The sequence below is a fragment of the Scyliorhinus canicula genome, chromosome 7 (genome assembly GCF_902713615.1).
Source record: "Scyliorhinus canicula chromosome 7, sScyCan1.1, whole genome shotgun sequence".
NCBI lineage: Eukaryota > Metazoa > Chordata > Chondrichthyes > Carcharhiniformes > Scyliorhinidae > Scyliorhinus > Scyliorhinus canicula.
Window position 1 is genome coordinate 24,782,660 of NC_052152.1, and position 16,948 is coordinate 24,799,607.

The following is a 16,948-nucleotide window of genomic DNA, read 5'->3' on the forward strand; positions in this document are numbered from 1 at the left end:
AGTGTCGGAAGATCGGGAGTTCTGGGGGGAACGAGGCCGACGTCTTGGCCTTTGGTAGCCCGAGATAGATCTTGTTAATGTGGAGGGACTCGAAGCCCCCAAGTGTAGAGACCTGGGTTAGTGACATGGCTGGGTTTCTCAGTCTCGAGAAAATAAAGTTCGCCTTAAGAGGGTCACTGTTAGGGTTCAACTGGAGGTGGCAGCTGTTAGTCGACTTTCTCGGGGAAAATTGAAATGTCAGCAGATCAGTATTCCGGGGAGGTGGGGTTGTCACTGAGACAAGCTTTTGATAAGGGTTCTAAATAAATGTCCCTAACAGAAGAAAATTGCTTTGTTTGCAATATTGCTTTTGCCTGTTTGTACAAGTGGAACGAGAGCTGCATGTTAATGCAAACTGTTATTTAATGGGAACTAGTGTGTTAAGGTCAGAAAGGGGCAGCACGGTAGCATTGTGGATAGCACAATTGCTTCACAGCTCCAGGGTCCCAGGTTCGATTCCGGCTGGTCCTGTCTGTGCGGAATCTGCCATCCTCCCCGTGCCTGCGTGGTTTCCTCCGGGTGCTCCGGTTTCCTCCCACATAGTCCATAGATGCAGGTTAGGTGATTGGCCATGATAAATTGCCCTTAGTGTCCAAATTGCCCTTGGTGTTGGGTGGGATTACTAGGTTATGGGGATAGGGGGAGGTGTTGACCTTGGTTAGTGCTCTTTCCAAGAGCCAGTGCAGACTCGATGGGCCAATGGCCTCCTTCTGCACTGTAATTCTATGAATCTATGAAAACTGTATGCAATATTATTTTTAGGGTTGAAGTTTAAATATTGTCTTTTCTTTTAATAGGTTTGTTTAAAAACAAACAAGCCCTATTTCTTTATATTATCACTCCTGGAACAAATTGATTGTTCCACACCACATTAAACTTTAAATGTTATGGCATCTGGTCGAGTCTCTTAGACCTGTTGAGAGCTGACCAGCATCCATAACAAGGTCCACTGTACAATTATGAAGTGTGCTACGATTACATCAATAGTATGCAAAATGGTACCAACCTTAAGCCATTAGAAGGTGGAGTCGACAACGATTTGACTTCCATAATTTGAAGATTAGTCAGAGGTGAGGTTGAAGCAGTAGATAAAGCTGTTTCCAGGCTGGGTGTAATGTTCAATGTATTATCGCCATTGACCACCCACTTAGTGAAGCTCCGAGTACTTGAAGTCACTTTTGTGGTTTCAAGAATCTGTTCTCTTGGCAATACGGCCTGGAATGTTCTGCAATATAAAATTGTGTATTGTCAACTTAGCTCCAGGCCATAATTATGGCTTAAACAGATAGCTTTTAATTGACAGGCAAAAAAACCTTAAAGCAATCGCTTTCGCATTATCGTACCCATGCAGGAAAAACATCAAGTTACACCAGATGAAGGAAGTCTTGAATTCCATCACCACTTTGACAAACAAGCTTGCAGCAAAGTGCCACAATGTTTGAAAATTACACAGTTTATTCCTCTAGAGTGTCAACAGTCAACACAGCCAGCCCTCGCACAATAGATTAGGAATAAGCAGTGTCCCATATTAAGGATCGATAATCACAAAATTAACCAAGTGACTCAAGAATCGGTACACACGTTTTGCTGAAAAATATATTTTGTCAAAGCTTGTCTTCTTGTACTCATCAAGACAACCACAAGAATATCAATGCCAGGAGGACACAATAACTTTATACTATATGTGAAGGTGTGCAGATTGGTTGGCAAGTGGACACTGATTGGTCGAGATGTTGCCATGCAGAATGCATCAGTTAACTGCCAAGCATCGTTTGAAATGTAATTATAGGATGCGGCCTTCTCCAGCTAGGCCAGCATTTATTAGCCATCCTTAGGTGCCCATCAGCTGTTGGTGAGTTGCCTTCTTGAACCCCTATATAGTCCACGTGTTTGCAGGAAGGGAGTCATTGATGACAGCTGAAGACGGTTGGGCCTACGACACTACACTGAGGAACCCCTGCAGTAATGTCCTGGAGATGAGATGATTGACCTTCAACCACCACAACCATCTTCCTTTGTACCAGATAGGACTCCAAACGTGGAGGATCTCTCCCTCTTTTCCCCCCCCCCCCCCCACCAATTCTTTTTTTCTCCAATTTAGAGGCAACTTAACGTGGCCATCCACCTACCCAGCATACCTTTGTGGGGGTGAGACCCATGCAGACATGGAGAATGTGCAAACTCTTCACAGACAGTGACCCAGGGCCAGGATCAAACCTAGGTGAAGCCGAGCTAACCACTGCGCCACCATGCCACCCAATCAAATGCTGCCTTGATGTCAAGCTCAGTCATTCTAATAATGTAATTCTATTTTAAAAAATTAGAGTACCCAATTCATTTTTTCCAGTTAAGGGGCAATTTAGTGAGGCCAATCCACCTACCTGCACATCTTTGGGTTGTGGGGCAAAACCCACGCAAACATAGGGAGAATCTGCAAACTCCACAGTGACCCAGAGCCGGGATCGAACCTGGACCTCGGCGCCGAGACAGCAGTGCTTACCACTGCGCCGCAGTGCGCCCTCTGTTCGGGTACACTGAGGGAGAATTTAGAATGTCCAAATTACCTAAAACACGTTTTTGGACTGGAGTGTGGAAACCGGAGCACCCGGAAGAACCCACGCAGACACATGACTCTTTGTCAAACAGCTTTAACAAGAGTCATCTAGACTCGAAACGTTCTTCGTTAATACAAAATTTGTCATCTCTATTTGATGAGGAAAAAAAATCAGTAAGTCTGATAGAGATTACTTAGACAATGTCTTGTTACTGCACTGAGAATTTGATAAGATTGGTCGTTTCAGCTAATTCCTCAGGTTGCACGGGGGTCTTGACTAAAGACCTTCTAAAGACTAGAAGTACAATGAAGGCAGAGTTAGAGACCGGCAGCATGTAATCGAGGCAACAGGCACCAGAGTGGTCAGAGACTTGATTCCAAGTACTGCCTGTAGTTCGTTGACCTGGGGCCATGCTGGTGGTCAGGGTAGAACAACTTGCTTCAGGTGATCCTGGGGAATTAGCCAGAGTTCCTGTATCTCGGGTTTGCTGCTCAGTTGACTTTTGTTGGGAAGTGATATGTTGCCTATTGGATAATGGCAGGAATCCCGTTTACACGGCAGTGTTTTTTAGATGCATGGTGCTCAAAAAATGCCTCTGTTCGTACAAGAATGTTTCGGAGAGACAACCGGCCACACACAAAATTATTGCGTTGCTGCATGTTAAGATTCAATAACTGTACCTTTCCTGTAGCGTTTGTTGCATTTGCCTGTTCCTGCCGAAAGCATTAGCTTCCTGATATATTATCTTGTATGATGTTCTGCAGGTCTGCATTTGCTGTGAATACAAATAAGCAGAAAGAGTCCTCTCATTTATTATTCCCAGCCCCAATTTATTTTAGCTCCATCCTACGCATTGTCTGCTCACATCTTCTCTGCCTTCAGCAATATCATTAAGATAGGTTTATCAATAAAACATTTTAACGGAGGATAGATACAAGTATCACTAAAGTTAGTCATTTGCAGCCTTGACTGCAAACCCGCCGTTTGTGGGTTTTAGGGCGACTTAATGACAGCCACGGTCTGATACTTGGTGTTTTCGAAGGATGAGCCGGGGGGATCGGATTGAAGTTACAGGATACTATGGCGAGGCCTATATAGAGTGCAACATGGGAAAGGGTGCTTCCAACTAGTAGGAAAGAACTAGAACCAGAGTGGCACAATCTCAGACTAAGAGGGACTTTAAAACAGAGATGAGAGCTGTATGTGTTAATGGTGACTGGATGTTTTTTTAAAATAATTTTATTGGGATTTTTTACAGAAAATATAAAAATATAGCAACAAGTATAGCACCAAGCAGTAATATGCAACTAACAGCCCCATAACACGCACAATTCCCCCCAAACCGTAACATCCCATGTATCACACTCGTCCCCCCACCCCCCCCCAACAAGAGAACGTAACCATAAATTAAAATTAATAAATAAAATTTAAATAAAATAAGCAAACATAATAAACGTCCCCATCACCCCCCACGTTGCTGCTGCTACTGTCCCAGTACCCTATCGTTGAGCCAGAAAGTCGAGGAAAGGTTGCCACCGTTTAAAGAACCCTTGCAACCGATCCTCAGGGCGAATTTGACCTTCTCAAGCTTAATGAAGCCCGCCATGTCATTGACCCAGGTCTCCACGCTTGGGGCCTCGCGTCCTTCCATTGGAGCAAAATCCTTCGCCGGCTACTAGGGACGCAAAGGCCAGCACACCGGCCTCTTTCGCCTCCTGCACTCCCGCTCTACCCCAACCCCAAAGATCGCGAGTCCCCATCCTGGCTTGATCCTGGATTCCACCACCCTTGACAACCGTCCTCCGCCATCCCCTTCCAGAACTCGTCCATGCCGGCATGCCCAGAACATTATGGGCATGGTTCGCTGGACTCCCCGAGCACATGACACACCTATCTTCACCCCCAAAGAACCTACTCATCCTTGTCCCAGTCATGCAGTAACCTTGAATTGAATGAGGCTAAGCCGCGCACACGAGGAGGAAGAATTTACCCTCTCCAGGGCATCAGCCCATGTCCCGTCTTCGATCTGTTCCCCCAGTTCCCCCTCCCACTTCGTTTTCAGCTCCTCTACTGACGCCTCTTCCACCTCCTGCATAAGCTTGTAGATATCGGATATCTTCCCCTCCCCGACCCAGACCCCCGAGAGCACCCTGTCACTCACCCCCCTCTCGGGGAGCGCAGGGAATCCCTCCACCTGCCGTCTAGCAAATGCCTTTACACCTGCAGATATCTAACATGTTTCCCGGCGGGCAGCCCAAATTTCTCCTCCAACTCCCTCAGCTCGCAAACCTTCCGTCGATAAACAGGTCCCTCAGCTGTCTAATGCCCCTCTATACCATCCCTGAAATCCCCCATCCATGTTCCCCGGGACGAAACCTATGGTTCCCCCTTAACGGAGCCTCCATCGAGCCCCCCACTTCTCCCCGATGTCGCCTCCACTGCCCCCAAATCTTGAGGGTAGCCGCCACCACCGGGACTCGTGGTATACCTCGTGGGAGGGAGCGGCCAAGGCGCCGTTACCAGGGCCCCAGGCTTGTATCCCCACAGGACGCTCTCTCCATCCGTTTCCATGCTGCCCCCTCCCCCTCCATCACCCACTTACGCACCATCGACACGTTGGCCGCCCAGTAGTACCCCGAGAGGTTGGGCACGCCAGCCCCCCCCCCCCATCTCTACTCCGCTCCAAGAAGACCCTCTTCACCCTCGGGGTGCCATGCGCCCAAACAAATCCCATGATGCTGCTGGTCACACTTTTTAAAAAGGCCCTAGGGATAAAGATGGGCAAGCACTGGAAGAGGAACAAGAATCTCGGGAGAACCGTCATTTTGACGGATTGCACTCTGCCCGCCAGCGATAGTGGCACCATGTCCCACCTTTTAAATTCCTCCTCCATCTGTTCCACTAGTCTGGTGAAGTTAAGCTTATGAAGAGCCCCCCAACTCCTGGCCACCTGCACCCCCAGGTACCTGAATTTCTTCACTGCCCTCCTGAAGGGGAGCCTCCCAATTCCTTCCTCCTGATCTCCCGGGTGCACTACAAATACCTCGCTCTTTCCTAAGTTTAGCTTATAGCCCGAGAAGCCCCCAAATTCCGCTAACAGCTCCATCACCCCCGGCATTCCCCCCTCTGGGGTCCGCCACATATAACAGCAGGTCGTCCGAATACAGCGATACTCGGTGCTCCTCCCCACCCCGCACCAGACCTACTCCATTTCCCTGACTCCCTCAACGCCATGGCCAGCGGTTCAATCGCCAGTGCAAAAGAGCAGGGGGGACAGGGGACATCCCTGCCTGGTCCCACGATAGAGCCTAAAATACTCCGATCTCCTTCCATTTGTGACTACACTCACCATCGGCGCCCGCGTAAAGCAGCCTCACCCATTTAATGAATCCCTCCCCAAATCCAAACCTCTCCAGCACCTCCCACAGGTACCCCCACGCAACTCTATCAAACGCTTTCTCTGCGTCCAGCGCCACCACTATCTCCGCCTCCCCCTCCACTGCCGGCATCATGATAACATTGAGCAATCTCCGCACATTCGTGTTGAGCTGCCGCCCCTTGACAAATCCTGTCTGATCTTCATGAATTACCGCTGGCACACAATCCTCTATCCTGGTAGCCAGGATCTTCGCCAGCAACTTAGCGTCTACGTTAAGGAGCGAGATAGGTCTATATGATCCGCACTGCAAGGGGTCCTTATCCCGTTTAGGATCAAAGAGATCAGTGCCCGCGACATTGTCGGGGGCAAAGCCCCCTCCCACGCCTCATTGAAAGTTCGCACCACAGGGACCCACCAGGTCCGCATATTTTTTGTAAAATTCTGCCGGGAACCCATCCGCCCCGGGACCTTACCTGACTGCATTTGCCCGATCCCCCTGACTAGCTCCTCCAACTCTATCGGCGCCCCAGCCCCTCTAGAACCCTTGGGAAACATAGCCTGTTCATGAAGCTCTCCATCCCCTCTCTCCCCCTCAGATGTTCCGACCGGTACAATCCCTCGTAAAAGTCCCTAAAGACCCCGTTTACTTCTGTCCCCTTCTGCACTACATTTCCACCCCATCCTTCACTCCCCCAATTTCCCTTGCCGCATCTCGCCTACGGAGCTTATGCGCCAACATCCTGCTCGCCTTCTCTCCATACTCATATTCCGCGCCCTGCGCCCTCCTCCACTGTGTCTCCGCCTTTCTGGTGGTCAACAAGTCAAAATTGGCCTGCAACCTGCGCCGTTCTCCCAGCAACCCTTCCTCCGGTGCCTCCGCATATCTCCTGTCCACCTCCAGAAGCTCTCCCACCAGTCTCTCGCTCGCCTTCCTCTCCCTCCTTTCCCTGTGGGCCCGGATGGAGATCAGCTCCCCCGGATCACTGCTTTCAGAACCTCCCAGACACCCCACCTGGACCTCCCCGTATCATTGGTATCCAGATACCCCTCAATGCTTCTCCGAACCCTCTTGCACACCTCCTCCTCCGCCAGCATCCCCACATCCAGGCGCCAAAGCGGGTGCTGGTCCCGCGCTCTCCCATCTCCAGATCAACCCAGTGCGGGGCATGGTCCGAAATCGCTATGGCCGAGTACTCGGCATCCTGCACCCTCGGAATCAATCCCCTGCTCAGGACAAAAAAGTCTATCCGGGAATAAACCCTATGGACGTGAGAGAAAAAGGAATACTCCCGCGCTCCTCGGTCTCCCAAACCTTCCAGGGATCCACCCCTCCCATCTGGTCCATGTATCCCTCAGCACTTTGGCGCGTGACTGGATGTGTTAATGGTGACTATGGGTGATACCGGATTCCTTTTTGTCATTTGTTTATGTTAACATGCGGGCTAATGTTTGGGGTTTGGTGGGAGGATGGGATCGTTATTATGGATATGGGGATTGACATTACATTCGTTACTGATTATTGTTAGATGTAAATTTGGGAGAAATTATGAAAAAGGAGAATAAAAATATATTTTTTTAAAAAGCTGGTGGGCAGCAAAAACCATCTGAACTAGGATATCGACTGCATTTGTTCTTTAAGTATAATTTTTGCTGCTTAATAAATTGTCCTGACACCAAAAAAAAGAGATGAGGAGGAATTTCTTCCGCCAGAGGATGGTGAATCGGAGGAACTCTTTGCCGCATCACTGAGTGTCTTCAAGACAGAGATAGATAGGTTGTTGATTAATATAGGGATCAGGGGTTATGAGAAGAAGGCAGGAGAATGGGGATGAGAAAAATATCAGCCATGATTGAATGGCGGAGCAGACTCGATGGGCCGAGTGGCCCAAATTTTGCTCCCATGTCTTATGGATCTGCTGGGTGACACTGGCTTTTCAGCGCAGTTCACCTGAAATCAATTGAACTAGCAGAAACAGTCTCGGAATTTCAAACACCGCAAACCAAATTTGCTTTGAAAATTATCCCACTTGAAAGCTGGCCCCACACAAAAAACTGGTTGGGGCCACAGACTGAATCAGCATGGCAGGCTTCTGCTAATTGTTCCCTTTTGTGGCACTTCAATGGGGCTCTAAAGATGAAGCATTTCTCTTTTAGGTGCAGAAGGAAGGACCGGCAACTTCTAAAAATCACTAATAAACTACTTGATGTACAACAGTACAACTGGTAAATTATGCTGGATAGTTTGCAGCCATTTAGTTACTCACAAGTGATGATGGAGGGGGGAGGGTTAGACACTTATGATAAATGCTTACTTCTTGTGACAAACTCATTTCCATTTGCATTAATAAAACTGGATTATGGCATCAAATATTAAGGAATAATTTTTAATACAAGAGTAAAAACAATTGCATTCTAAAACACCACACGACAGCACTGATTCCTGGAAGATTTAAGTTCACCAGTCTGCAGGAGTGAATGAAAACTTGAGAAACAAATTCAATTCAGAAAGCCAGCAGAACTGAGTAATAATTGTGGCCAGTCTGGGCTGATTAGAACTGAAGCGCAAGCTCCACCCTTTATCTTCTACATCTAGTCATATAAATAATGGTGAATTTTCATAAGGTTTTCTGACCATATTGTACAAAGTACTCTGGAAGAATATCCCAGAACATCCCGCCCCTGAAAATGTTACCCGATGTTTCTTTTTCTCCTCCTGAAGCTCTTGTTCTTTACGCTTAAGCTGTTCTTCTAAGTATTTCTGTTGAGAGATGGCGGAGATCTGAATTTAGTGTTGAACAGAAATCAACAAATCACCATTTTTATGCGTTTCAATGTTCAGCTTTGGAATTGTGGCACTCTTGACAAAATAGCGATTAAAGCTTAAAAAAAACCCGGAATATTCCAGATTTCCTCTGTAGTCTCTCAAGGGCAGGACTGAGACAGACAGGAATCAGATTTGCAAAATGGGTCCCCATTCATGCCAAGGGACATTTGAAACAGAAATCAGATGCTTTCCACAAGGAGGAACAAGTTACCTCAAACCACTCATGTGCACACACAGATTCAATGGGGATGGGTGGAAAGTAGAGACCCGTATACAGTTGTACGGCGTAACATTAACAATATTACATTAATTCTCCAACATTAATTGTACAAAATAGGGACAAAAAAGTAGACACACGTATGATTTGGTGCCACAATATGATATCTTGCCTGTCTGCTCAGATCCACAGATCGCTGCCGATTCTTCTCACGGTTTCTTTGTTCTCTGGAATAACAAAGTAGTCTGTTATATTGGTCCGAAAAGTTCTACGAAACTGCCTGGCTACTGGCAAACCATGCACATCTTTTAAGTTATGCACAAATTTTGCAGTTTAAAAATCACCCCAGTTCTTAGAAAACAGTTGTCATGAGAGAAAAGTTGCAAAGTTACTCAGCTGATTTTGTATTTTCTGTGGATTTTTACCACAGAAATGACTTTACAATGGAAATCGACCTATTCCCCACCCCCAATTTCTCCCCCTCACCTTTCCCGACTTATATTACATTATGGTTCATATGCGTCAGCCGCTGTGATACCTCACCCAAATGGACATTCTTCACGGGCCTGTGTGGATAATGAGCTTGTGTAAACTAATCAACTGTGGGAGCCATCACACAAAATTCAATCTTGTCCATGAACTCATGTACTTCCAGCAGAGTAACTAGACAGCAATCAGGAATCACAGAAGTTAGCACAGTAATGGGCTATTTGACCCACTGAGTCTGCTGTCACTCTCACTGAAGTCTTACAACACCAGGTTAAAGTCCAACAGGTTTGTTTCAAACACGAGCTTTCGGAGCACGGCTCCTTCTTCAGGTGAATGCTCTTCAGGTGAACGGCTCCTTCTTCAGATTCACCTGAAGAAGGAGCCGTGCTCCGAAAGCTCGTGTTTGAAACAAACCTGTTGGACTTAACCTGGTGTTGTAAGACTTCTTACTGTGCTCACCCCAGTCCAACGCCGGCATCTCCACATCATGACTCTCACTGAAGTAACCTATTCCCATCCCATTTGAAAGCTCTTTCAACATAACCCTTCAGTATTCCCCCCCCCCCCCCCCCCCCCCCCCCCCAAGAGTTTAATTCCATCTTTCCATTTGTGCTGCATTCTAGCAAACCCTTAAAGAATTTCTAATCACCTTATGGCTCCAGTACTAATCATAAAATCACAGAATTATACATAACAGCCTAGCGTGCTTCTTTAAAAATAAATTTAGAGTATCCAATTATTTTTTTTCCCAAATTAAGGGGCAATTTAGCATGACCAATCCACGCAGACACGGGGAGAATGTGCAAACTCCAAACAGACAGTGACCCGGGGCCGGGATCGAACCAGGGTCAGCACCGTATACAGCAGTGCTATCCACTGGGCACCCCACAGCCCAGTGTCTTTACTGGCTTCCGAGCAGTCAAAAACTATTTTCTGATCTCGTCATAGCCATATAATCAACCTATGTTTCAAATATTTATCCAATTTTGTTAAAAAGATGCAATGGTCGCAGCCATCCCCTGTGGCAAAGCATTCCAAGATCATTCTGTAGGAGAGGAAAAGCTTCCAATATCTAGTTGAGATATCTAGTTGGTCGATCCATTCAACGGCCATTTGAGACGGAGAGTAGGGAAATGAGCAGCATTCGCAACATTTAAAAAAAAAAAATTTTTATTCTCCCTTTTCACATTTTCTCCCAAATTTACACCCAATAAACAATAATCAGTAACGAATGTAATGTCAATCCCCACATCAATAAGAACGATCCCATCCTCCCACCAAACCCCAACATTAGCCCGCATGTTAACATAAACAAATGACAAAAAGGAATCAGGAATCATCCTTGGTCACCATTAACACAGACCCCTCCCCCCAACCCTCCCAGCCCCCAACCCCCCTAATGTTCGATGTGATCCAATTCTCAAAAGAGCATAATGAATAACACCCATGAATTGTAGAACCCCTCCATCCTCCCCTCAGTTCAAATTTGACCTTTTCAAGCGTCAAGAATTCCAGTAGGTGCCCCCGCCATGCCAGGGCACAGGGTGGAGAGGGGATCTCCACCCTAACAAGATCCGCCTTCAGGCGATCAACAAGGCAAAGGCTACAACATCTACCCTCGCGCCCGTTTCCAACGCCAACACCCCGATATTGCCTCCCGAGGGGCAGGTCTCCCAACTCTTCCTCCCATTTTGCCCTGATCCCTTCTAGTGGCGCCTTCTCTTCCAAAATAGCTCCGTAAACCACCGATACTACCCCCTTCTCCAGTCCCCGTCGTCAGCACCTCCTCCAGCAATGTGGAAGTTGGCTCTACTGGGAAGCTCTGTCTCTCCTTTCTGGCAAAGTCTCGAACCTGCATGTATCTAAATATTTCCCCCTGCTCCAGCCCATACCTCGCTCCCAGCTCCCTCAATCCCGCAAAACGACTCCCAAGAAATAAATCTTTTAGTGGCCTTCGCAACATTTAGTGGGCAAATATAGGTGATGTCTGGGACTCATGGTAACTTCATGTTGTCCTTCATCTTCCACTAGCGGAGCAGATGGTTGCATTGGTCATGCCCCAAGTGAACTCAAGTGAGCACTGCTCACCATCTTAGAGCAAGATCGAAGCCAGGGACCTCTGTGGTTGGGCCAGTGAGGAGATATTGGCTTCCAATTCTGTCCACCTGAACGGCAAGTTGCCATCAGCCGCTTCAATAATAGTTGCTTCCCAGAACAGCCATGTCATGGCTCTTACGTCTGTTATCATGCAATGTTTCAAGCGGCCAGTCATGAGACGGATCACCGCCAGCCTCCCAGACAGTCTTGATCCACTGCAGTTTGCCTATCACCGCAACCAATTCACAGATGCTGTCTCCCTGGCTCTACAATCAACACTCGAACACCTCGACAACAAGGACACCTATGTAAGACTGCTGTTCATCGACTACAGCTCCGCCTTTAACACCATTATCCCAACGACACTAATAACCAAACTCTGCAATCTTGGACTGAGCAGCTGGATCCTCGACTTCCTCACCAACAGACCGCAATCTGTCAGGATAGGCAACAGCACCTCCTCCACAATAGTCCTCAACACCGGGGCCCCGCAAGGATGTGCGCTCATCTGTACTCCCTATACACAAGATTGTGTGGCAAGATTTAACTCCAACTCAACCTACAAGTTTGCAGATGATATGACTGTGGTGGGCCTTATCTCAAACAATGACTAATCAGACGACCGGAGGGAGATAAATCACTTGGTTGCATGGTGTACCGAAAACAACCTCTCTCTAAACGTCAGAAAGACCAAGGAACTGATCATCGACTTCAGGAAGCGTAGCATGACACACACTCCAGTCTGCATCAATGGCTCCGAAGTGGAAATGGTCGATAGCTTTAAGTTCCTTGGGGTCACCATCACCAACAGTCTGTCCTGGTCCACTCACATTGATGCAACAGTCAAGAAACCCCGACAACATCTCTACTTCCTACAGAAGCTAAAGAAATTTGGCATGTCTGCATCGACTCTCAAACTTCTACAGATGTGCAATAGAGAGCATCCTATCCTATTTTGCCTGGGTATGGCAACTGCTCGGCCCAAGATCGCAAGAAACTGCAGAGTGTGGAGAAGTCAGCCCAACACATCAGACAAGCTTGCCACCCTCACATTGATTCTGTATACACATCCCGCTGCCTCAGGAAGGCAGACAGCATTATCAGAGACCCCTCCCACCCAGGCATTGCCTTCTTCCAGACCCTTCCATCAGGCTGAAGGTACAGAAGTCTGAAGACCTGCACATCCAAACATAGGAACAGCTTCTTCCCCACAGCTACAAGACTCCTCAACGACTCCCCCTCAGACTGATCTGTTCCCGGTAAGAACACTATTCATGAGGCCCTATGCTGCTCTTCCTCATGTATTTGATTTGTTTAGCCCCTTGTTCCACACTGTAACCAATCACTTTGTCAATGTACCATTTTTCAATGTTCTCTGTTGATTATTTTGTCTACTACGTACGTACAGTGTACGTTCCCTCGGCTGCACACAAATACTTTTCACTGTACTTTGGTACATGTGACAATAAATCAAATCAAATCATTTGGAACACTTTCTTGGCAAATTTTTCAAGTCTTTATGAATGGGCCGGTCAGTGTTACTCATGACCTTTTCCACAGTGAAACAATCATGTGTGTGAAGAAATTTCACTGAACATTATTTTCACTATTTTAATATGACGATCCCATGTTACTATCTTCCCAGAGAAAATACTGCTTCCTTTTTCTTCATGTTAAACTCTTAAGAATTTCAAAACTTCAAACTTCCTCAATTTGCTCTGTTCCATTGAAAATAATCCAAGCAGCTCGAATGTGCGCTTCAATATTACCAATTCACTAACACAAGACAAAAATGGACAACTTTTTCTTCTCCACCCAGGTGGAGCACAGAATGAAGAGAAAATTATACTTTTGCACGGTGAGCTGGTCTCTCATTTACCTGGCCGAACTGATGTTTGAAACACATTTTTAAATTCTTCATTTAGTTACAACTTGAAAATGCATTATAGTAGAAAAGACTAATAGAGACTCACTGTTTTTTATATGTTTTCTCATAACTGGGAGTAACGTCAGCAATATCTTCAGGTTCTTCTGGGGCACTGCAGCTCCTAAATTAAGAAAACAAAATAGTTATTTAAAACCAAGTTGTCTATGGATGCAGGCAGAAAATGCTACTGACATTCAAAATCTAAGAGACAGCAAGGTAACGTTGTGTGTGATCCTTCGAGATTTGGTGTTCCACATTCAACATTGACCTGTAGTTGCTGTCAGTTGCTAACTGCCATACATTTCCAGCACTTCACTTTCATGACAGAATTTTAACTTCTGTAGTTTTCACTTTCATCTCGAATGCTTGAAGGTGGCAGGAACTGCTTTTCATTCGGACACGCCAGCGCAGATGCAAGCATTTAAATCACCCTCTCTGCATATATCAATCCAATGTACCAAAAACCACAGGGTACGAGAATTAAATAGAGTGCACCAAAATACTGTTCTCTTAATAATTTGCAAAAAATCTCTCAAATACCGGAGTACTTCAGGCCCTAAAAGCACATTTGTCAATCTAATTTGAAATAAGGGAATAGGATCATAATGATGTTATTTGGAAGATGTACTTATGTGCACAAATATATGTATTTTTACAAAACCACCTTATAGGAACCTTCCTGCAGCTTAGTTCTCTACACAAAACAGACCACCACCTGATGTGCATACTTTTCTTCAAAATGCTAGTTTCCTGATAATGGGAGCCAACACAATGGTGCTGCAGTTGTCGAAAGAAGGCTTCGGCAGATAAGCATGCAAAGTAGCTTTTTGTATAAATGCACACATGTTGTATTCATCAGGATAAAAGGGCAACAATTTATACTGCATGAGAAGGTGGTGAATGGATTCTAATTGGTTGAAGAGTCACAATAATAATCTTTATTAGTGCCATAAGTAGGTTTACATTAATACTGCAATGAAGTTATTCCAGTGCCTGTTTGGGTACACAGAGCGAGAATTCACCAAACAGCGTGTATTTCGAGACCTGTGGGAGGACAACAGAGCGCCCGGAGGAAACCCACGCAGACACAGGGAGAACCATACAGCCAGTGACCCAACTTAAAGTCGAAGATTTCAGATGACTCAGACTTGTTTAAGCAGAAAGCTGCCCTGATTACGTCGGAAGGATTAAAACCAGTTGTAAATCCTGGGTAACGATACTACAACTCTCACTTCACTTAGCTTCGGTCCAAGGCATGTTAAAAAGGAGCTAGCAAAGCTAGCATCAATGTGCCTATTTCAGCATTTGCATGGTGAGCAAATGATTCGGGACCCTATTTATAAAGGTCTCTATTAACGTCTTCCGCAAGCCTATCATCACTCCTGTAATGTGAGTGTCCCTTTAAGAAATGTTTTTGTCTTATCACATGGCTTCAGTGATGTCATTGCGTGAGTGGAGCTGGGCTGTGGCACTGAGAGTTTACTTTCGCTTAGAGTTTGGACTGGTTTGCACTGCACAGGTTGAAAGAAGGGTTTCTTCATTTTAAAAGCTGTTTCCAAACTGCTTGATAACTTAAAAGAATAAACTACTCTCCGGACGGAATTCAAAGCTGCTGTTTGAAAAGGGAAACAGAGCATCACTAACAAGTCTTGAAGACAGTAAGAGTCTTTCCAAGAAAAACAATAATTACATTTACCTACTGTTCAGCAGAGGGCAGCAGAGCAGAGCTACTGATCAGCTGTTCTGGGGAAATTTGCATACGTGCAGTGCGGTCAGCCTAAGTTGAAGGTGAATCTGCGAAGGGGACCCGAGGAGTTTGAGTGAAGGCAATCATCCAGCAGAGGGCAGCAGAGCAGAGCTACTGATCAGCTGTTCTGGGGAAATTTGCATACGTGCAGTGCGGTCAGCCTAAGTTGAAGGTGAATCTGCGAAGGGGACCCGAGGAGTTTGAGTGAAGGCAATCATCCAGCAGAGGGCAGCAGAGCAGAGCTACTGATCAGCTGTTCTGGGGAAATTTGCATACGTGCAGTGCGGTCAGCCTAAGTTGAAGGTGAATCTGCGAAGGGGACCCGAGGAGTTTGAGTGAAGGCAATCATCCAGCAGAGGGCAGCAGAGCAGAGCTACTGATCAGCTGTTCTGGGGAAATTTGCATACGTGCAGTGCGGTCAGCCTGAGTTGAAGGTGAATCTGCGAAGGGGACCCGAGGAGTTTGAGTGAAGGCAATCATCCAGCAGAGGGCAGCAGAGCAGAGCTACTGATCAGCTGTTCTGGGGAAATTTGCATACGTGCAGTGCGGTCAGCCTAAGTTGAAGGTGAATCTGCGAAGGGGACCCGAGGAGTTTGAGTGAAGGCAATCATCCAGCAGAGGGCAGCAGAGCAGAGCTACTGATCAGCTGTTCTGGGGAAATTTGCATACGTGCAGTGCGGTCAGCCAAAGTTGAAGGTGGTTTGTGGAGAGGCTGTTGGCAAGTGACAGTTAAACCTGAAACACTTTGTGAGTGTTTCCCACCCTACCTCCTCCTCTAACCAACCCCCCCACCCCACGGTGGTTGGGAAGCGGGAGCAGGGGGCTGTCGTGAAGGTGAGTGAGTGCCTTTAAATTTGCTTACCTTTGAGCGGGAGCAGGGTTTGAGGTAATATCAGGTAAGCTCTTCCTTTCTTTTTCTTTTTCTTGTTTTTTTTTAAATCTAGAGGTGATGTCAGGGAAGGCAGTACAATGCTCCTCCTGCAGAATGTTTGAGGTGAGGGACGCCGTCAGTGTCCCTGCTGATTTCATCTGTGGGAAGTGCACCCAACTCCAGCTCCTCAAAAACCGTGTTAGGGACCTGGAGCTTGAGCTGGATGAACTTCGGATCATTCGGGAGGCAGAGGGGGTCATAGACAGGAGCTTCAGGGAAATAGTTACACCAAAGACTGGAGATAGATGGGTAACTGTCAGAGGGACTGGGAAGAAGCAGTCAGTGCAGGGACCCCCTGCGGTCGTTCCCCTGAGTAACAAGTATACCGTTTTGGATACTTGTGGGGGGGACGACTTACCAGGGGTAAGCCATGGGGTACGGGCCTCTGGCACGGAGTCTGTCCCTGTTGCTCAGAAGGGAAGGGGGGAAAGGAGTAGAACATTAGTAATTGGGGACTCAATAGTCAGGGGCACAGATAGGAGATTTTGTGGGAGCGAGAGAGACTCACGTTTGGTATGTTGCCTCCCAGGTGCAAGGGTACGTGATGTCTCGGATCGTGTTTTCCGGGTCCTTAAGGGGGAGGGGGAGCAGCCCCAAGTCGTAGTCCACATTGGCACTAACGACATAGGTAGGAAAGGGGACAAGGATGTCAGGCAGGCCTTTAGGGAGCTAGGATGGAAGCTCAGAGCGAGAACAAACAGAGTTGTTATCTCTGGGTTGTTGCCCGTGCCACGTGATAGTGA

The 16,948-nt window shown here is 46.8% G+C and overlaps 1 protein-coding gene across 2 annotated transcripts in view; it reads right to left on the reverse strand.

Annotated features, from left to right (window-relative positions):
- Nucleotides 1-16,948, reverse strand: part of morc3a (MORC family CW-type zinc finger 3a) — an 87,506-nt gene that overhangs the window by 26,920 nt on the left and 43,638 nt on the right. For both annotated transcript variants that reach the window (XM_038801569.1, XM_038801570.1), the window contains 3 exons: nucleotides 13,574-13,648; nucleotides 9,187-9,241; nucleotides 8,666-8,731 (listed from right to left, as the gene is read on the reverse strand). In XM_038801569.1, coding sequence (XP_038657497.1) covers nucleotides 8,666-8,731; nucleotides 9,187-9,241; nucleotides 13,574-13,648 — 196 coding nt within the window. The remainder of the gene's footprint in view (nucleotides 1-8,665; nucleotides 8,732-9,186; nucleotides 9,242-13,573; nucleotides 13,649-16,948) is intronic.